Genomic DNA, 22,835 nt, shown 5'->3' with positions numbered 1-22,835 from the left:
ATACATGAGTCATTTTTACATCCAAAGTGACAAAATGCTACCACACAACATTGCTCTTATTCTCCTCATCTCTTTCCCCCCATTACTCCACCTCTCAGACAGACCTGTATCAGAAGTTCTAAGTAAGTACCTTCAAAAGCTATTCTTCACTTGCATAATCTTGGTTTCCTTTCTCGACAAGTTCATTCTCTGACCTTTTTCATTCCGACAGCTCGGTTTTGGTAAGTAGCGCACTTCAAGCGTGAAATCCGTCAGGCAGCACGATGAGGATGGTTTAGTCTCAGGTAACAAGTGCTTTGGGGGATGTACCGTAATACAAAGACATGGGCCCTTCACAAAACAGCTAAAGAGTTTAAGGATTGTTGTGTTACTCTTTTTCTCTCGCTCTCAGGGGGATACACATTCTTAGCTGAACATTGAGCGTGACTATCTACAGATTCTACTCAATTGAGACTCCTGGGGGAGAGATGGCCAAAGGGTCTTGAATTCACCTTACCTCCCTATGACTCCAAGCATTCATTATCTAATCTCTTTAGGATGGAAATGGGGACACTCAGACAAACGCACATTGAGGAAAGGGCTTCTGCTACAGTTGCTGCCTGGTTGTTGCCTATAGACCTACACTACTAAGGTAAAGTCTGATTGACTAAATATGCACATTGATAGAATCCCTTATTTTTGCCCCCCACAATTCTGAACCTGCAAAAGGAAGGTACTTTGTAGTTAAAGCACTCTGTATGAATGGGGTATGAGTCTATGAGCTGAGTTATTGCTGTAAAACTATAGCAGTCTAGCGTTCTCTTTAGAATAATGAAATACATGCTAAAGCATACTTTGTAGTGCTGTTTTTTACTGTTGTTGAGAAAAGTGTTCTGAAAAGGTGGCCATCCTCATAACTTCCTGTACTTTCGGTCTCCGGCTCCTAGGGTTTATTGTCCCCCTACGATGAAATCAGGGAGAGTACTGTGGATCTGTCTTGCTCGGTACGTGATATCTTTGACAGCACCGGCAAAAATGTTTTGAAACTTGGGTGAATGATGTGTCTTGTCATTGAGATCTGGCATTTACAAAATTACACTGATTGTCCCAAGACGGGAGAAGGGCGCTGCATCATTCGTAGGAGACGACATATTTACTAGTGCCTTGTGTATCGTTTTACTTTAGAAGAACAACCCAGGAGAAACAAAACTTTAAAAACTAAGTATAGGTTTAGATATATATTTAACTTAGTGTAAGCCACCCGCACTGTTAGGTTTGCTCTGAATGGTCAAGACATTGCCATTTTATTTAACGCTAAATTTAGAGGTAAGCAAGTCGTAGTATATTACAAGCAAGGTAGTAATTAGGCTACAGTATAATTGTATGTAGGCTAATTTAGACGGATTTTGATGACTACACTATTTAGGCTAACTGAAAACACGGGTTATATCGACGCAAATGTGAATAAAATTAAGACGAATTCACGTTTTTTTTAATGGAAGATGTTCGTACCTGACTCCACGAAACATTCACTCACTACAATGCAAATGGACTACTGTTCTGTTTCAAAGTTCGTACAATAATTTGGTGGTGTATAAACTCATTGTTCCTAGTTATATTTTGAATAAGAAGTTCTCTCGGCGGTTTTTACCTTTCTTCTTGGATTTAAATCAATCCGTTTCTTTCTGCGCGAGATCCCAAGAAATAGTTCCAGAGAAAAGAACCTGATCCAAAAGGAAACAAGCTTCAAGACACCACCTAGACTGCTTCGTAAGAATATTGCCAAACGATTTTCCAGGTCGAATATTTACACGAAGTCTTCGGTCATTTGTTTGTTGACCCGCCTCAGCAGTGTCGCCAAATAACTTCTTGTCGTGTTGCCCCTTGGTCTTCTGCGAGAATCGTTACTCCCCCATCTCCTCCTTCTGTGGACTGCGTGCGTGCAGCTCAAGCACTTTGGACTGAGACGCGCGCGTGCACATTTTAATTGACGGGTTTATTACAAATAATGATTTATCAAGAAATATAAATAACGTTTTTGGAATTTTGTTAAACCCATACATTAAACTTTATTTGAATTTCAACGTATCGCTTGATTACCGATTGATAGGATTTGTAGAAATGACTTATAAGTGAAAATCACATGGAGTGCAACATTAAATATTGTTTTATTGTTCATGTTTTGTTTTTGCACCAACTCTTTGATAGTATCATATGTAAACATGATATTATAGCTTTAAATGTAACTCTAACATTATTTATCTCTCACAAAAGTGTATTCTATTATAGAATTATAATTTTATTATAGGCCTAGACATTTCATGAGATACTTTATTATATCAACTAATTTTCAGGTTGATAATGGATCAGATAAGGCAATCAATCCACTACTGTTTTTTTCTGTATTGATCATCTCTCATCAATAGAGAAATCATTGATGGGCCAGCCCATGTATTCGTTCTTGTGCTTTTTGGTTTACTCCTGCAGAGGGCGACCGAAGACTGTTGGAACCCGGTTGGAACCCCAATCTGCACTCATCCGAAAGGTTGTATTTAATTAATAAATGTATCTATTTTAATGAAAAATAAGATGCTCCAGTGGGATAAATTACATAGGACTGTTTTTAAAGGAGAATTAGTACAATAAAGCCCAAAGGCTTATTTTAATTTTGGTCCTCAAAATATAGGCTACAGCTTCAAGGGTGGGCTATTACACAATGGTCATGTTCCTATTTACCCAGACTTTTTTAAGAATGCGGCTTGACAGCATTCAGGTCCCCCCTGACCAACAATGACACATTGCAGAATTAAACTAGTGCAGAGGTGCAAAACTCTAGTCTAAGTTAGAATATTAAGAGCTGATTAAAAAGTATGGCCTGCACCATTGTTCGATTCCCTATGATTTAAAAAGTGTGCAAGGGGGATGATTCCAAAATGTATTCACAAAACCTGTTGACCACCATGTACCTTTATTTAAAATAACCACACTTAACACTGACAGTCGATTTAAAGTATTTTCACAAGGATATATAATCAAAGAAAACTAATTCTTAAACTTCTTAGAGAAACAGAAAACGTATATAGTTCTCACAAAAAGATCATTCATAGACCAACATGTCACGTTACTTGTCATGCATCAATGTATCTTCAGTAACGCTACTAGTTCAGTAGAGCAGTGTTTCCAACCCTGGGTACCCCTAGACAAACACACCTCATTCAACTCACTGTGGGCTTGATGATTAGTTGACAAGTTGAATCAGGTGTGCTTGTCCAGGGTTAAAATAAAAATGTGTGCTGCTGGGGGTGCTCGAGGACTAGGGTTGGGAAACACTGCAGTAGAGCGTGGAGTGTTCAGAGTATTTACTGTATGCAGGACGACATTGTTTGGATTAGTAAAACTAGAATGTATTCATTGTCCTATTTCTAGGAGTAGAACCTTTAAAAGTTCATTTGCTGTGCTATTTATACTGGTCAGTTATCTTAAAACATTTGTCCGTCGTACAAGATGAGAGTACTTGGTAATCATGTTTAGGACACTCGATATTTTATAATTGTATAGCATTATATAATATTGTATAATTGTATTATTATACTGTATATAACATAATATAATACATTAATAATCCCCTCCTGACATCCTCCGACATGGATGGACGTCGAATACTGACTTGTATCACGGGTGACCTACCTGGCAATCCAGTACTGTTCATCCCCAAATCAGTAACTTCACCATAAGAACAATGTCACCGCCTGCTATCAGTTGACCTTTACAACTGCAAAAGCACCATAAAAATATGCAATAAGCCACAGTAATGGTGAGCTGAACTCTTAAAAACAAGTCATGCTTGGTTTTCTTAAATTTTACCCCATCGAGAGCCTTGTTAAATATCTGCTCCCTCACGGAAGCCATCACACCTTTGTACTTGTGCTCTTACTGGAATTACCTCCAATCCACCTGAAGTGCATTGAGCCTAAAGTTGAGCCTTGACAGGCCTCGTGCCGTAGATTCCATTCCACTTCATCAAGGAAAAGTCTCATGTAGGGACATAGAGCCCGAAAATTCCTTGTGTGCCCGGCACTTGTGTCAGCCTGTCTTGGTCTTACCCTCCCTCGAGGCCTGGTAAAGGGGGAGTGCAAATACTGTAGGCTTGGTTGTGTCACTGTAAAGGAAACTGTGCACTGCAGCTTGATGCTTTGTCTCCCCCCTGGTGGTCGAGTCTATGAACTGTTGCTGAGTCGCCGGCGAATGAGTGAGGCTGGCTTGGTCTCTGTGTCCTCCTGGTCACTCTCACACGGTCTCTGACAAGGAGAGATATCGCAGGTTAGTTCTCATTTATCGGATTCACACTATAAGCAGACAAATTATAGTGTGCTTGCTCGGTTATTTTATTTTCACATTGTTCTTTTCAGAACAGTTCAAGCAACTAAGATGAATGCGTCAAGTTCTATGCAATGTTTTCTACCCCACGCTCCCTTTTTAGTCTTTATTTATGTGATTTTATAGATGTCCTCAAACACATAAAAACAAGAGATAATCTAAGTTTGGATGATAAGCCATTTGAGTTAAGGATACAGTAGGCTATATCACCTGTTCATTTTCAAAGCCTTGAAATATAGCATTTTTGCAATGAATCTCATTTTTAACAATAGAGGTTGGAAATGATGGGCACACTTAATTACCAATGTAATGGGATTCGTTCAAGTGTAACTCTTCGTTGGACTGTCATGGCAGCCTTACTACTCACCAGTTCATCGCCCACCTGTGCACTAGTCTTACAAAGCAGCTTCAGTCGATGCAGCCTGTTACACATCCATACCATGTTATATGACATCTACAGAGAGGGAGAGAGAGCGAGAGGATCAGAGGAAAGGAGATATGAAACAAGGTAGAAAGAAAAGGGGAGGATGGAGGGAGGGGACAGCAGAACATAAGAGTCAGATGTTAGACAGAAAAAAGACCAATCAGGAGAACAGAAGAGTAAGTAAGAGTAAATATCGACCCACATGCTATGTCAACGTTTGCTGTTGTGTTATTTGAGCACCGCCCTTAACTAACACTACGATGTATAGGCCCTGTTTCTCAATGTGGCTGTACGTTCAAAACCGGTTTTGTGTTTGTCTTGTGTAAAACTACATTTAGTGAACATGTACTCTGTTGTCCCAGACTATAATGTCAGTGCACTTTGTGTTCTAATAGACAGAGTAGACTTGAAAAGGGCCTTTTTCGGACTAAACATTACCGTGTCACGTTCATGCCCTGTTTGTTAGTTTAGTTCCACAAGACAAGCATTGACTGTGTATCAATGAAGTCCGTTTGATATCATTATCTGTAATAAAACGCATGCACTTTTTCAAGATTTGAGCTTTATTCAGTGTCATAATATGTGATATGGCATAAAATGATAGGACAAATATAGGACACATATCCTACTCACCTTCCATTTCCTCTTGGCATTGAACTTCTTAAAGGTCTTCATGTTGATGGAGGAGCGATTCCTGTTGGCCACCTGTTTCCGTGTCAGAGGCTAAAAAAGAGGAAGCGATGATGAGGGAAGGAGATTAATAACAAGTACACATATTAAACGTGCAATATTAAACCGTTTGTCGGGAGCAAAGCCTTGTGCTGCCGACTCTCACCTTGATCCAGGGGTGGTGTAGACACTCCTCAGCGGTCATTCTCTCACTACACAGAGACAGACCGACAGAGAGACAATAAGGATCGGCACACAGACAGACAAACAGAGAAAGGCAGAGAGGCAGGCAGTGGCAGCCACATACAGTCAAAGGGTAATCTATTAATTTCATACATGTAAGTTCATATTCTATTAAAAGCAGCTGGGGGGAAAAGCCGTCATTCTCAGCTGTCATTATTTCACTACACAGAGACAGGCAGACAAACACTGGCAACCACAGGCAGCCAGACAAAGGGTGATATATTCATACAATACAGAGTTCCTATTCTATCAATAATGGATGAAAAAAGCAGGTATCTGTCCATTTACGATAGGTGCAAAGTCACAAAATAAGTGATCCATTCACTATTACAGTCACCGATCCATATTTGTTCTTGACATCGTAAAAGGACATCCTAGTTGGCCAAATTACCCATGACCAATGCATTATTTACTTCTGATCTTTCACAAAGAGCTTCTGGATGAAGTCTTTAGCCATGGCGCTGGTCATGCTGAAGTGGTGGTCGTCAAACTTGTAGTTCAGGGCTATGATGTTCCTCAGTGTCTCCTCGTCCGTGTCCCCTTGGAACGGGGACAAACCACTCAGTCTGGGAAAATAAGCGGAGTCGGGGAAAAGAAGGTTGCTGTTACTATAGCCCAATTCCAAGTCAACAGAGGAAAATGGCAGTATTGTCACATTTGTATAGGGTTATAGTAGGCTACGGGTTGATTTGGAATTGAGCATATGTGTAAATCCAAATGTACACTAGCACCCCCCTTTTCTCCCTCAACTTACAGTATGTAGGTGATCACTCCGATGCTCCTATAGGGGGATGTAAACACAAACAAAGATCTAACAGTCATGTGGTTATTTTGTTCATGGAGGACCTAGAGAGGCTCAGTTCTTATCTCAATATCTTAACTTTATTCCAAAGGATGTAGACAGAGCTGTTGTGGTGAGTAGTTTTTTAATGTTTGCGTTCGTATTTCCAAATGTACTATAATCAGCTTCCTCTAACATTTTCCTGCCTGAGGCTCTGGGGGAGGGGTATGACACATCAAAAACATAAGCCTGTGTTTGTCCCTAAAATAAACCTCAAAGATCAACACAGACATCTGAATGCTCATTTACTTTTTCGGGGATAGTCACAATATGAAGTGTCCTGGGGTAAGTAGTTTTTCCCCTAAAGTCCTTATATTTTTGCACCATTTATTAACGCTGGGGTGTAGCGCGTCTAGATACACTCATATTCCACTGTACTACAATTAATTCCAACCCTTTAGACTCAAAACAGTTCATCTCTGTGTAAAGAAAACAACACAGTATCTAGCCGAAACCCACTAGAGAATCGGATTGTTACACAGTGGCTGAACTCAGAAACAGAAACAGTCACACTGTGTTTTTAGGGAAAGGAGAGAGCGTGCCTACACATGCCTGAACGCATCCCGAGGGCTTAATGGAAGGGGGACATTCTTTGTGTGTATATATATATATATTTATGGTAGCAAGAGGTGTGGGATGGGTGTGTGTTTTGAGGTTCCATTTAGGTGTCTGTATATGCAAGTGTGAGTGTGTATGTTGGGAGAGGTGGCGGTACACACACTCACCACATGTCCACAGCTGTGCTCAGAGGTTCATAGTTGATCACTTCAGGGGCTGAGAAAGGGAGAGATTATTATACAGTGAGCTCCAAAAGTATTGGGACTGTGACAAATGTTTTGTTGTTTTGGCTCTGTACTCCAGCACTTTGGATTTGAGAGGATACAATAAAGTTTGGAATATGATTGAGAAAGTTAGACACTCAAATATCATACCTGCACAAAAATGCTAACCTCCCCTGTTATTGTAATGCTGAGAGGTTAGCACGTCTTGGGGGTATGATATTTGTGCGTCTGTAACTTTCTCACTCATCATTATTCACAATTCATTCAGGACTATCCGTAATCATGGTAGCAGCCACATTAATGTAGAAGTGATTAGAAACATATTCTATTCTTATTTACAATAAAAGTGACTCCAAAATGACACAATACATTATTTACCACGGATTATTATTGGGCACAAAATGATCTGAAACACAATCAAAACAAACAGCAAATGCATCCAACAACCTCATACTATAATGTATCATTTCAAATGCAGTGTTGTAGTACAGAGACAAACAACAACAAAAAATGGGTCAATGTCACAATAATTTTGGAGCTGTATGTACTATTATTACTATTACTGCTGAAATGAACTGGATTTCATTATCCTCATTGTATTGTACTGTATTTACTGAAATGCTGTACCACTATACTGCTTTGGCAATATCTACAAATGGTATTTCATGGCAGTAAAGCAATCTGAGAGACTTGTCTATGCATGTAGCTGCATTCTTGAAACATACGCAAACCCCAATGGCCTATCAGACTTCACACCTACTGTGAAGGAAACATTTTCATTTTCAAGAATGCAAACTGAACACTGCATTTATCAGAAAATCATTCAGATTGTTTGACCGGTAGGACCAACGCCAGTGACTTTGAGATAACTTCCTCCACCAGTCGCATTGTATTATTTAAACCAATAGTACTTTATCTGCTACTGCTGGGCAAACACATTTGAATTCCAAACAGGGCCAGCTTTGTAACCATGCCAACCTTATCATGCTGACCAAATCTGTGTTGAAGCAGATAGTGTTTGACAGCTTGAGATGTGTGTCTTGGGGCAAACTACCAGTTGTTTCAAAATCTAATAGGATTTTAAGGATTATTTTGCTTTGTCATATATTACTAAATATGTAGAATATAATTACTATATTGATAAGAGGTTGCTGAAATTATCTGGGTTGGAGGGTAATGTAGTTATGACCTGAAATGGCAACTTTCCTAGACCATCCAAATCGCTTCCTGTTTCAATTGGAATTGCAACCACCCTAGTTTATCGTAAAACCATCAAAACAGATCATGACACTGCACTTCTTGTACTGTCTCCATGGAAACACCTGGACCTAGAAATAGGAGCTCACTTCCACAGAAGAGACCTCAGCCACATAGGCACTACATTACAAGGAGCCTGTTCAAATTCTTTAATAACGTATCTGCCCCTTTCCACCACACCTGTTTCCACTCCCAAATCACCCATCCTCTGCCCTTTTCACCACTTTCAGTTCCCCATTTAACCAGCATGCTCCTTCCTACACACTAGAATAGTTTGCTCGGTGATGCCAAGGGGTGTGGCCCTGCCTTTCTTGTGATGATGAGGGTGCCTTAAGTTGTAGGAGTAAAATGTCAACCATGTATTTTATGCTTCCTGAACTTATGTTGTATCCTTTATATCCATGCTATGATAATTACCTTTTATGTTTAGTCCTGGCAGCCTCCTTAGTTTGTGGTTATCTTAAGTCCATTCTCTGTAAGTCACTTGGTACTACTTTGTCCTGTCTGCACTTTTTTTTATGTTGATGTGTTTCTAACGTCTCCCTTTTGTAAATCCCTTCCAGACCACCACATCCAATCCTATCTCCAAGGCCTTACAAGTCACATCCTTCCTACCGGCCTTACAAGCCCTAACTCCATTCCAAGCCCTCCCCCGTGTGCCTCTGTTCGTTCCCGGGTTCAACTGTGTAATAAATACCCCTAAACCTGGATTACTGCTACATCTCCGGATTCACATTCTGACTGATCCACCATGGTGGCAGAAACAGTCCTGAACGTAGCTTAGTCTGTCCTTGTCCTTTTCTTCTGTTTCCTTCCTAAAAGTAATCACTGGTGTGACAATTTGCATATAATGTAAGCAATAGGTTTCACTACAAAGCCCTCAAGAATCCAGTCATGTCAATAAGTTATTCACAACAACTGTAGGTAGAGGGGAAGGATGCATGCATTTACATAGTATTTAAACAGGTCCTAACTCATATGAAAGGACTGTACTACTCACAAATGTACTGGGGGGTGCCACTCATGCACCTGTACTCCTCCCCCGACTGCAAGCACTGGGCCAGCCCAAAGTCAATGATCTTAATGTCGGGGTTTGGTGCCATCTTGTCCGACAGCATGATGTTTTCCGGCTGATCGTGGAAGGGGAGTACACATTTTACATGCAAAATTAGGACAATCTGACCATAAAGGTCAGCAGCATGCTGACCGACCGGACCGTGAACAGCATGTTCTTCAACACCCTAGTGCACAGGCACACTCCCTTTAGTGGCAGCTGTGGATACAAACATGAGCATGCGACATGGACGTTTGCACTAATAAGTAGCAGTGTCAGCATGTTTGTGTGATTTTGGGATGGATGAATACAGATATGCTCTTTTCACATTAAGCACTCATACCTAAAAGCCTAGGATTTTGGATTCAATAAATGAACAAGCTGTGTAGTAGTATTTTTATGTGTAATACTACTTTAGCAGTGTTATTGGGGAGGTTAGCGTAAACCACTACTACAGACTATTGCAGAACTGGATTCTTAAATATCATATAGAGTGAGAACAAACTAAAGAAGTTGGATCATATGTCAAATCAACACTAGCATAATTTACCTTTAAGTCAAAATGGCCTATTTGTTTGTTGTGCATAAAGCCCACGCCCAGTAGTATCTGCTTCATGAAGTCGATGGCGTCGCTCTCCGTCAGGTTCTCCTTCTCAGCAATGAAGTCAAACAGCTCTCCTCCACTAATACTGAAAGAGGAACGAGGAGAAATGGAGAGGTGTCAGAACTTAAAGGAAAATTCCCCCAATAAACTTATGGTATTTGTGGTATTAGTCCATTGTTGATATAGACCTAAAATGTTTTGCATGTCAGCAATAAAGTTTAAGATACCCGTCAATATATCACTAGCCACTTTAAACAATGCTACTTAATATAATGTTTACATACCCTACATTATTCATCTCATATGTATATGTATATACTGTACTCTTTCATCACTCTGCATCTTTATGTAATACATGTATCACTAGCCACTTTAAACTATGCCACTTTACTCATCTCATATGTACAGTGCCTTGCGAAAGTATTCGGCCCCCTTGAACTTTGCGACCTTTTGCCACATTTCAGGCTTCAAACATAAAGATATAAAACTGTATTTTTTTGTGAAGAATCAACAACAAGTGGGACACAATCATGAAGTGGAATGACATTTATTGGATATTTCAAACATTTTTAACAATTCAAAAACTGAAAAATTGGGCGTGCAAAATTATTCAGCCCCCTTAAGTTAATACTTTGTAGCGCCACCTTTTCTGCGATTACAGCTGTAAGTCCCTTGGGGTATGTCTCTATCAGTTTTGCACATCGAGAGACTGAAATGTTTTCCCATTCCTCCTTGCAAAACAGCTCGAGCTCAGTGAGGTTGGATGGAGAGCATTTGTGAACAGCAGTTTTCAGTTCTTTCCACAGATTCTCGATTGGATTCAGGTCTGGACTTTGACTTGGCCATTCTAACACCTGGATATGTTTATTTTTGAACCATTCCATTGTAGATTTTGCTTTATGTTTTGGATCATTGTCTTGTTGGAAGACAAATCTCCGTCCCAGTCTCAGGTCTTTTGCAGACTCCATCAGGTTTTCTTCCAGAATGGTCCTGTATTTGGCTCCATCCATCTTCCCATCAATTTTAACCATCTTCCCTGTCCCTGCTGAAGAAAAGCAGGCCCAAACCATGATGCTGCCACCACCATGTTTGACAGTGGGGATGGTGTGTTCAGGGTGATGAGCTGTGTTGCTTTTACGCCAAACATAACGTTTTGCATTGTTGCCAAAAAGTTCAATTTTGGTTTCATCTGACCAGAGCACCTTCTTCCACATGTTTGGTGTGTCTCCCAGGTGGCTTGTGGCAAACTTTAAACAACACTTTTTATAGATATCTTTAAGGTGGGAGGCTTTCTTCTTGCTACTCTTCCATAAAGGCCATATTTGTGCAATATACGACTGATTGTTGTCCTATGGACAGAGTCTCCCACCTCAGCTGTAGATCTCTGCAGTTCATCCAGAGTGATCATGAGCCTCTTGGCTGCATCTCTGATCAGTCTTCTCCTTGTATGAGCTGAAAGTTTAGAGGGACGGCCAGGTCTTGGTAGATTTGCAGTGGTCTGATACTCCTTCCATTTCAATATTATCGCTTGCACAGTGCTCCTTGGGATATTTAAAGCCTGGGAAATCTTTTTGTATCCAAATCCGGCTTTAAACTTCTTCACAACAGTATCTCGGACCTGCCTGGTGTGTTCCTTGTTCTTCATGATGCTCTCTGCGCTTTTAACGGACCTCTGAGACTATCACAGTGCAGGGGCATTTATACGGAGACTTGATTACACACAGGTGGATTGTATTTATCATCATTAGTCATTTAGGTCAACATTGGATCATTCAGAGATCCTCACTAAACTTCTGGAGAGAGTTTGCTGCACTGAAAGTAAAGGGGCTGAATAATTTTGCATGCCCAATTTTTCAGTTTTTGATTTGTTAAAAAAGTTTGAAATGTCCAATAAATGTCGTTCCACTTCATGATTGTGTCCCACTTGTTGTTGATTCTTCACAAAAAAATACAGTTATATATCTTTATGTTTGAAGCCTGAAATGTGGCAAAAGGTCGCAAAGTTCAAGGGGGCCGAATACTTTCGCAAGGCACTGTATATACTGTACTCGATACCATCTACTGCATCTTGCCTATGCCGTTCTGTACCATCACTCATTCATATATCTTTATGTACATATTCTTTATCCCTTTACACTTGTGTGTATAAGGTAGTAGTTTTGGAATTGTTAGGTTAGATTACTCATTGGTTATTACTGCATTGTCGGAACTAGAAGCACAAGCATTTCACTACACTTGCATTAACATCTGCTAACCATGTGTATGTGACAAATACATTTGATTTGATTTTGATTTGAGATATAACTTTCAAAATACAGAAATACAGGCAGTGGGATGCATTTAGCATCATATGATCCGAAATGCATCATTAGGCTTGGGTGGTATACCATACACACACCTTCACTTTTCCACATTTTGTTGTGTTACAGCCTGAATTAGACATTTTGTCACTGGCCTACACACAATACCCCATAATGTCAAAATGGAATCATGTTGTAGAATATTTTACAAATGAATTAAAAATGAAAAGCTGAAATGTCTTGAGTCAAGACATTAACCCCTTTGTAATGGCAAGCCTAAAGAAGTTCAGGAGTAGAAATGTGTTTAACAAGTCACATAATACGTTGCATGGACTCACTATATGTGCAATACTTGTGTTTTACATGATTTTTGAATGACTACCTCATCTCTGTACACCACACATGCAATTATCTGTAAGGTCCCTCAGTCGAGCAGTGAATTTCAAACACAGATTAAACCACAAAGACCAGGGAGGTTTTACAAAGCCTTGCAATGACAGGTATCTATTGGTAGATGGGTAAAAAAGCAGACATTGAATATCCCTTTGAGCAAGGTGAAGTTATTACTTACACTTTGGATGGTGTATCAATAAACCCTGTCACAAAGATACAGCCATCCTTCCTAACTCAGATGCCAGAGAGGAAGGAAACCACTCAGGGATTTCACCATGAGGCCAATGGATCAACAACATTGTAGTTACTCCACAATGCTAACCTAACTGACAGACTGAAAAAATGAGGCCTGTACAGAATTAAAAAATACACATACATCCTGTTTGCAACAAGGCACTAAAGTAATACTGCAAAAAATCAATTCAGTTTTTGTCCTGAATACAAAGTGATATGTTTGGGGCAAATCAAATACAGCACATTACTAAGTAAGTACCACTCTCCATATTTTCAAGCATAGGGGTGGCTGCATCATGCTATGTGTATGCTTGTAATCATTAAGGACAGGATAAAAAATAAACTGAAGAGAGCTAAGCACAGGCAAAATCCTAGAGGAAAATCTGGATCAGTTTGCTCTCCACCAGACACTGAGAGATGAATTAATCTTTCAGCAAGACAATAACCTAAACACAAGGCCACATCTACACTGGAGTTGCTTACCAAGAAGACAGAGAATGTTCCTGAGTGGCCGAGTTCCAGATTTGACTTAAATCTACTTGAAAACCAATGGTAAGACCTGAAAATGGTTGTCTAGCAATGATCAATTTTGCAAAGGATAATGGGCTAATGTTGCACAATCCAGGTGTGGAAAGCTCTTAGAGACCAGAAAGACTCACATCTGTAATCGCTGCCAAAGGTACTTCTACAAAGTATTGAGTCAGAGGTATGAAAACGTATGTAAATTAGATATTTCTGTATTTCATTTTCAATAAATTATTGGGTTATTGGGTGTAGATGGGGGAGAGAGAAAAGTCCATTTTGAATTCAGGCTGTAACACAACAAAATGTGGATTAAGTCAAGGGGTATGAATAATTTCTGAAGGCACTGTATACCAGGGTATTTGGAAATAGCCACGGTATGGTTTTTCAATACCGTTAATAACAATTTAAACTATTTCTTTGATGTTTTAAAATAAATTGTAATATTTGTAGCTACTTTTTAATTAAATACCTGCAGTCAATTTGTGCAATACATTAGGATATAAAAAAAGACTGCGTTCTTCATTTCACCTGTGTCACACCCTGACCATAGTTTGCTTTGTATGTTTCTATGTTTTGTTTGGTCAGGGTGTGATCTGAGTGGGCATTCTATGTTACATGTCTAGTTTGTCTATTTCTATGTTTGGCCTGATATGGTTCTCAATCAGAGGCAGGTGTTAGTCATTGTCTCTGATTGGGAACCATATTTAGGTAGCCTGTTTGGTGTTGGGTTTTGTGGGTGATTGTTCCTGTCTCTGTGTTTGCACCAGATAGGGCTGTTTTGGTTTTTCACATTTATTGTTTTGTTAGTCTATTCAAGTATAGTTTCTTTATTAAAGAACCATGAATAATAACCACGCTGCGTTTTGGTCCGCTTCTCCTTCAACTCAAGAAAACCGTTACAACCTGTCGCAATTTATCATTATAAAGCATACTGATAGCCTGGTACTTATAACTAAATGTTTGCCAGTTAAATATTAAAATATTTAACTGTCTAAAATGTGCTAAATGCTCTGATGTTGTGCATTCGGTGTGTTCATTTAGTAGCTAGTTAGCCATCTAGCTAAGTGACTAGCTTCTTCCAAAATCAAGCTTCACTTGGTATCAGTAGAGAATCCCCTCCTGGATCAAGAGCCTCGCTGTCTAATATTTGAAGGTACGACAATCTAGATACCGCCCAAGCAGCATCATATGATGCAAACAAAATGCATCAAATAGGCTGTATTTCTGTATTTTGAAAGTTATATATCTTAAACTTGATTGCAAAACATTTGGGGATTATATCAACAATGGACTAATGAAACAAATACCAAAAGATAGTTTTTGGGTAGAGTTTTCCTCTAACTCTACTACATAATTCAGCCACATCATCGGAAATGAATGACTTGCCCTGCATGTATCTCATGTCAGACCTCCCCCCTACACTCACAGCTCCAGCACCAGCACCACCTCGGCCCGGCTCTCAAACACATCCTTCAGGGCCATGATGTTGGGATGCTGTAGGGCCTGCAGGACCTCAACCTCCCGTTCCACATTCTTCCTCTCCATGCCCAGCCGGCTGCTAGCGCACTTCCTGATCTTCAGGAACTTCCCAGCCCAGCGAGCCCCTGTGGCCCGCTCGCGCACCTCCCTCACCTGCCCAAAGTGGCCACTGGGGTGACGACAGAATGAGACAATTTAGTTGTTGTTTGGAAAAGTTTTGAAATAGGTAGGTCCTTCCTGAGCTTGTCCAATAAAAATGTGTTCCTACTGAACACAACACAGATTTATTTGTGTTGTGTAATTGCAATGTAATTTTTTACAATGCCTTGCAATGAAGGGCACCTTATTGGTAGATGGGTAAAAAAAAAAAAATTTAAACTCTTGACATTTCAGTATTTTCTTTCTAGACACAATTATGTCAGTTTCTGAATTATTCCAATTGCTTACATTGAATGTTAGTTCACATTGAGCTATGGAGCAAGACAGCATATGCAAAATTGACCTTAAACTAATTGAACTCAGAGTTAAAATACCTTCCTCACTTAAACAGCCTCATGCAAGAATACCTTTTATAATGTCCATCCTTACCTCCCAAGTACTTCTCCGATCTCATAGAGGTCTTCCACATTCTCAAGCATATTAAAGACGGCCATACTTCTCTTTTTCTCCCCAGGTTATCCCTCCGTTTCCACCCACTATATATTACTGCTGGTTGAAGTCCAAGTACTGCATGGTGCGCTCAACTATCGCTTCACCAGGTCAGGACCTGAACAAAGAGAGAAAGAAAACAATTAATATCACAGTTCTAAGGCAAACGTGATAGCATGCAGGGGTATTCAACTCTTACCCTACGAGGTCCGGGGCCTGCTGGTTTTCTGTTCTACCTGATAATGAATTGCATACACCTGGCGTCCCGGGTTAGAGGGGAACAATGAAAAACAAAACAGTGTAACTGGTTTCGAGGTCCAGAGTTGAGTTAGTGGGGCATAGGGGATAAATTGAATCCTGACTTTTGGGGGGGGGGGGGGGGGGGGGGGGTTATTATGGATCCCCTTGGCAGCAGCTACTCTTCATGGGGGTCTAAACACAACGCACATCACACAAAAACTAAAATAAATAAATGTAAACAGTACATCATATTACATCATTACACCACTACATATCTATAAGCAAAATGTATAATACCACCAATATTGAGATGTGCTTCAGATGTGCACCCGCAACTCAAACGTTCAGATATATCTTCAGTTAAGGCCAATGGAGGATATTAGCTTGAGTTCGAGTTGTAGGCCTACGTGCATGTCTGAAATTAGGATTTGGCTCATAATAAAACAGGGGGCTCTATTACAGCACAAATAAGTTAAAACCATAAACAGTGACAGAACAATGAATCAACAGTAGTGGCATAAGGGTCGTTCCATTTGATTTAAATCATTTCTGGACCGCACCCATTTTGAAGGAATTGCAAATAAGTCTGAACCGATTGGCAAACGTACAGCAAATTGAGAAATCAAGTGACTAAACTGAATAAAAAGAAGAAGAAACTAAACGATGAAACAAAGATAAATTACATAAATAATGATAGTAAAAAGCTTTGGAACACCTTAAATGAAATTTTGGGTAAAAAGACAAACTCAGCTCCATCATTCATTGAATCACAAAACCCACTGATAGTGCCATCTACTTTAATTATGTTTTCATTGGCAAGATTAGCAAATTTAGACATGACATGCCAACAACAAACGCTGACTCTATACATCCAAGTATAAGTGATCAAATTATGAAAGACAAACATTGTCAATTTTCATTCCGTAAAGTGAGTGTAGAAGAAGTGAAAAAATTATTGTTGTCTATCAACAATAACAAGCCACTGGTGTTTGACAACTTAATAGTGGATGATCTTGCCACTCCTATTTGCCATATCTTCAATCTAAGCCTAATAGAAAGCGTGTGCCTTCAGGCTTAGAGGGAAGCAAAAGTAATTACGCTACATAAGAATAGTAAAGCCCCCTTTACTGGCTCAAGTAACAAAATATTGTAATAAATCATATAGAAATTGAGAGTTTTAGTTCCAAAAATATTCCTAATTTGTAGTATATAAATGCTGCCTCAACTCAAGGCAGGCTCGATTGGCCCTGTTATTCACTCGTTTTAACTTGACTATCTCCTACCACTCTGGGTCCAAGAATGGGAAGCCTGACGCGCTCTCACGCCTGTATAGCCCCACTGCTACACCATCGGACGTTTGTCCAGGACTCTGCCCAATCCTCGGTCCTGGAACGGGAATGTTCCTCTAGACTCACCTGCCATCCTGGCTCCCGTCGGGCCCTGGCGTTCTTCCGACAACGTGTTTGGTGGCCCATCATGGTTTCTGACATCTCCTCTTTCGTCGCCGCCTGCACTGTGTGTGTGCAGAATAAGGCTTCCTCTATCAGATGGCAACACCACCATCCTTATGGTGGTGAATAGGCTTTCCAAAGCCACCAATTTTATTCCCCTTCCCAAGCTACCCTCAACCAAGGAGGCTGCCATGCTCATGCAACACGTCTTCCGGATTCATGGACTTCCGGTCGACATGGTCGACATGGTCTCTGATCTTGGTCCTCAGTTCTCGTCCCAGTTCTGGAAGGCGTTCTGCACCCTCGTTGGGTAGTCGGCCAGCCTGTCCTCAGGTTTTCACCCCCAGTCTAACGGCCAGTCGGAGCGAGCCAATCAGGACCTGGAGATAGCTCTTTGTTGCCTCCTCTCCGCCAACCCCACCACCTGAAGCCAGCAACTTGTATGGGTGGAATACATCCGCAACACCCTTCCCTGCTCGGCCACAGGCAGACCACCACCAGACCCCGGCTCCCGCTATCGTCTCGGGCAGAGGGTATGGCTTTCCACCCGGGATCTGCCCCTCTGGGTAGAGTCCCATAAACCCCCTTATTGACCCAATCTCTAAAATCCTTAGTCCCTCTGCTATTTGTCTTCTGTTGCCCCGCACCCTCCGTATACATCCCACTTTTCATGTGTCTAGGATTAAACCTCTGTCTCACAGCCCTTTGTCTCCTATTTCCACCCATGGTGTGAAAACAAACTATTAAAATAACAGGCTAAAACCCTCAGAAAGCCTGTGTTAAAGTAAATCAAACCATTGGTGATCAGTTTTACTGATTACTGATTACTGATAATAACTGTAGGGAAGTATTCTCCTTGAAGAAGTCCAGTCGTGCCTAATATAATTAACCCAATGCAGGGAGGGGGAAAGAGAAAAAAAAGGCTGACAATAAACCAGCATCATAAAGACAGACAGAGACAGACAGACAGCTAAAGCTAAATATGGCATGATAAAGGGAGAAAGAACAAGAGAAAAAGAGAAAGAAAGAGAGCGAGAGAAAGAGAGCAAGGACAAGACGGGTCAACTTGAACAGTTTTCAATCATATAAAGTAGGAGAGGGAGCAAGGGAAAATCAAATTGTATTTGTTACATGCACCGAATACAACTGGTGTAGACTTGCTTACGAGCCCTTCCCAACAATGCAGAGTAAAAAAACTCTGAGAGAATAATAAAAGAGGTATAAAATACACAAGAATACAGACAAGAGAGACAGAGTGAGCTAACGACCTCTCGCAGGACGAGACAGAGGAGAAGGGAGATACGTTTAGGCATAAGACAGAAGAGCGAAGAGCTGGATCGGAGAGAGAGAGAAAGCTCAGGCTCTCTGAAGAAAGAGTGAGTCGGAGATGATACCAACAGGGGACGAGAAGTGGTCAAGTGACTGTTGAACACACCATACCCTGTCTGTCTGTCAGAGTAGGGAAATATGTCTATTAGTGACAGCATGTGAGTCTTCCTGTATACTTTCTTTCGCTCTCAGACTCTGACTGTATTTATGCATGTCCCCTCCCCTCAGCCATGTGCTAAAAATCATTCCTATATGTTGTTGCCTCCCATGTGGAACAGTAAATCCAATGCCAGACTCTACCAAGAAGAGATTCCTGAGATTCCCCTCGTGATCCACCCCCAGCTTCCTACCCCATTACTATGAAGTCAACAAAAGTACAACATTCTGAGAACCACTGTGTTGATTCAAGAACCAGCTCCCGCGCAACTACAAAACCACCCCTTCCCCCAATAACACTACAGTGGCACAATGGCCCTTGTCTTTGAATGGTGCACTATGACGTCATCATGTCAAGAGCTCCGATAAGTGGCTAAAAGTGAGGTCTCGCTGTGGCTTACTGCTTCATATTCTTTTAACTGGGCAAGTCAGTTAAGAACAAATTATTATTTACAATGACGGCCTACCCTGGCCAAAACCGGACGACGCCGAGCCAACTTATCACCACCCTATGGGACTCCCAATCATGGCCGGCTGTGATACAGCCTAGATTCGAACCAGGGACTGTAGGGACACCCCTTGCACTGAGATTCAGTGCCTTAGACCTCTGTGCCACTCGGGAGCCCTAGGGCACTCTATTCTGAAGAATAAGTGTGAGAAAGATGTTGTTTCGGCTTGCCGGAGCCAATATGCCTCTAAACAGAACATATGCGGTCGTTGGACTATAAGGAGTAACGTTATGCTCCTTCAATCCATTACTGGGCTACTGCAGACCCTGACCACACCTGTGTGTCTAAGCGAATGTGATCTGTTCATTTTTCAACATTATGTTGAGTTTGGCCTTACCCTGTGTGTGTGTGTGTGTGTGTGTGTGTGTGTGTATGCATGTGTGTGCATATAAAGTCGTTGACCAGCTAGTCATTGGAATGCATTTGTAGAAAATACTACTACGAATTCCTAACTGAAGTGATCAACACATGGAGCAAAATATTTAAGAAAGATTATGATTATGTGCAAACCACAATAATGATATGAAAGCTGGATAGGTTGGAATTGGGGAAATACGAAAGGCAATGGGTAGAAAGAGAAGTAAGGGTGCCTAAACTTTATGCAAAGCAAAACTTTTTTTAATCATAAACTCTGACCAACCAGGTATGAAAAAAAAAAACTCCCGTAACTCACACCAAACATCGACGCGCACAATGTATCCAAAAGAAACGGTGGGTAACGTGCCAACCTTTCTCATGTTCAAATGACCAACCTTCAGATTCTGTCAATCCATTACTACCATCAGGTCGTAGCAGAACACAACCCGATAAAAATGTATATTCCAAAAGGTATTCCACCGTTTTTAGTCGGGAATGAGCGAGAGACAGAGCGCTATGATTGCTGCTATGATGCGCAATGAATGGACTTGGAAAGAAAATGGGTGATATGACTTAATTATGTGTTAATAACGTATTGTACAAACATGTGGTGTGTAGTCTGGGTCGATTATATATATAGAGAGAAGCATACATCATAGAGAAAATACCGAAAGTAAAAAATGCCTCGAGAAGAACATGAGGAGAAACACTCACCCAACTGAATGCCAGAATGCCCTTTGGTCTTCTAATGCGTCGCAATTACTTTTCCTTTGTGACATGTACGAGGACAACTAGACAACGACGAAGCAAACTTTCCTGTGCCATGTGTAAATAGGCCTACAGCCAGAGTTCTTTACAGTTAACCGTGGAATGCGGAAAAGTTCACCTTATTTCTGCCCCTCCTTCAGTTTCTGTGTAACTTTGTTGGGAGTGTTCGCTTGCCAAGGTGCAGCCCCGCTTTGCCTCGGTTGTCACTAGTTACCACAGCCACAAATTGTATGAAAACTGAAATGTGCTTTTTGGTCTTAACTTAAGGTTAGGGTTATGTATAAGGTTAGCAGTGTGGTTAAGGTTAAAATATTTTTAAGAAGATACATTTTTTTAAATAGGCGGGTTTAGCCATAATTATGACTTTGTGGCTGTGGTCGCCAATGATGATGCCACGAGTTCTTCATTCTAGTCATGCGTTGCTCAAGGAAACTGGGCGCACGCGCACACACACACACACACACACACACACAATATTACACACGTATGGACTTGAAACTCTCACAATTAATATGTTATGATTGCTACTGGTATGTGGTACTGATACAATACAGACAACACATTCCCCTGGGAGCAGCGCAGAGAACTCATGCAGGATCAACTCAGCAGAGCTCACTATGCTCTTCGCTCAAGTACACACACGCACCCAATTCCCATCACATCGAAGTAGTACCACTACACACACAACTAGATGTACAGTAGGGTATCACACAAACACGAACTAGGATAGAGAATGTGATCGTAAAGTAGCCTATGCATTACCAATATAAAAAAAAATTAAAACTACAATCGGTATTTACAACTGTGTGCACTTCATTTTACAATGGACTCATCTGGATGAAAAAAATTACCTGCAATTGATTGGAATCCCGTTCTCGGAATATCGCCTATTATAATCATTCAGGTAATGTTGTTTCGTTTGAGTCCCGATATACCACAGCAATGCAACATTATCTGATACAGAAAAGCAGCACATAGCTGGGGTATGAGTATATAACGGTAACGTCCTTTTACGCACTAAAGGCGTAATGCTATGGAAAGGGGCTCAACTGGTTTTAAAACTGTCCTCGTGGCTACACACGGAGACGTCAAGAGTCCAGCCGAGGTCTGAAATTGATGCATGCACCAGGCTGTTTCAAACAAGGAAAGCACTCGGAAAGTATTCGGACACCTTGACTTTTTCCACATTTTGTTACGTTACAGCCTTATTCTAAAATTGATTAAATAGTTTTTTCCCTCTCATCAATCTAAACGCAATACCCCATAAGGACATAGCAAAAACAGTTTTTGGACATATTTGCTCATTTATTAAAAATAATAAACTGAAATATCACATTTACATAATTATTCAGACCCTTAACTCAGTACTTTGTTGAAGCACTTTTGCTAGCAGATACAACATTGAGTATTCTTGAGTATGACACTACAAACTTGGCACACCTGTATTTGGGGAGTTTCTCCCATTCTTTGCAGATCCTCACAAGCTCTGTCAGGTTGGATGGGGAGCTTCGCTGCAGAGCTATTTTCAGGTCTCTCCAGAGGTGTTCGATCAGGATTCAAGTCCGTGCTTTGGCTGGGTCACTCAAGGACATTCAGAGACTTATCCCGAAGTCAATCCTGCGTTGTCTTGGCTGTCATTGTCCTGTTGTAAGGTGAACCTTCACCTCACTCTGAAGTCCTGAGCACTCTGGAGCAGGTTTTCATCAAGGATCTCTCTGTACTTTGCTCCATTCATCTTTCCCTCGATCCTGACTAGTCTCCGAGTCCCTGCAGCTGATAAAAATCCCCACAGCATGATGCTGCCACCACCATGCTTCGCTGTAGGGATGGTGCCAGGTTTCCTCCAGACGTGACGCTTGGCATTCAGGCCAAGGAGTTCAACCCTGGTTTCATCAGACCAGAGAATCTTGTGTCTCATGGTTTGAGAGTCCTTTAGGTGTCTTTTGGCAAACTCTAAGCGGGCTGTCATGTGCCTTTTACTGAGGAGTGGCTTCCGACTGGCCACTCTACCATAAAGGCCTGATTGGTGGAGTGTTGCAGAGATGGTTGTCCCTCTGGTAGGTTCTCCCATCTCCACAGAGGAACTCTGGAGCTCTGTCAGTGACCATCTTGGTTACCTCCCAAAACCAAGACCATTCTCCCAACAATTGCTCAGTTTGGCTGGGAGGCCAGCTCTAGAAAGAGTCTTGGTGCTTCCAAACTTCTTCCATTTAAGA

The 22,835-nt window shown here is 41.0% G+C and overlaps 2 protein-coding genes across 4 annotated transcripts in view; both read right to left on the bottom strand.

The window, feature by feature from the left end:
• The window catches only part of LOC109903547 (rho guanine nucleotide exchange factor 2), a 63,249-nt gene extending 61,359 nt beyond the window's left edge, over nucleotides 1-1,890 (bottom strand). The window contains exons 1-2 of one of the 3 annotated variants that reach the window (XM_031788690.1): nucleotides 1,791-1,885; nucleotides 1,631-1,703 (exon numbers count right to left, since the gene is read on the bottom strand). In XM_031788690.1, coding sequence (XP_031644550.1) covers nucleotides 1,631-1,703; nucleotides 1,791-1,807 — 90 coding nt within the window. In that variant the 5' untranslated portion in view covers nucleotides 1,808-1,885. Of the gene's footprint in view, nucleotides 1-1,630 lie in introns of all 3 variants that reach the window. The other 2 variants (XM_031788689.1, XM_020500322.2) reach the window with 2 other exon arrangements.
• Nucleotides 1,891-2,925: 1,035 nt separating this feature from the next.
• Nucleotides 2,926-20,774, bottom strand: LOC109903553 (death-associated protein kinase 2). The gene is made up of 12 exons (XM_020500329.2): nucleotides 20,566-20,774; nucleotides 15,750-15,927; nucleotides 15,109-15,330; nucleotides 10,177-10,315; nucleotides 9,573-9,702; nucleotides 7,259-7,307; nucleotides 6,447-6,473; nucleotides 6,106-6,258; nucleotides 5,616-5,661; nucleotides 5,414-5,503; nucleotides 4,724-4,810; nucleotides 2,926-4,277 (listed from the first exon to the last, which is right to left on the bottom strand). The coding sequence occupies exons 2-12, from the start codon at nucleotides 15,812-15,814 to the stop codon at nucleotides 4,197-4,199; spliced, it is 1,089 nt and encodes a 362-aa protein (XP_020355918.1). The 5' UTR covers nucleotides 15,815-15,927; nucleotides 20,566-20,774; the 3' UTR covers nucleotides 2,926-4,196.
• Nucleotides 20,775-22,835: the final 2,061 nt, after the last annotated feature.

This window comes from Oncorhynchus kisutch, linkage group LG14, assembly GCF_002021735.2.
Source record: "Oncorhynchus kisutch isolate 150728-3 linkage group LG14, Okis_V2, whole genome shotgun sequence".
Lineage (NCBI taxonomy): Eukaryota > Metazoa > Chordata > Actinopteri > Salmoniformes > Salmonidae > Oncorhynchus > Oncorhynchus kisutch.
This window is presented reverse-complemented; position numbering and strand designations above follow the sequence as displayed.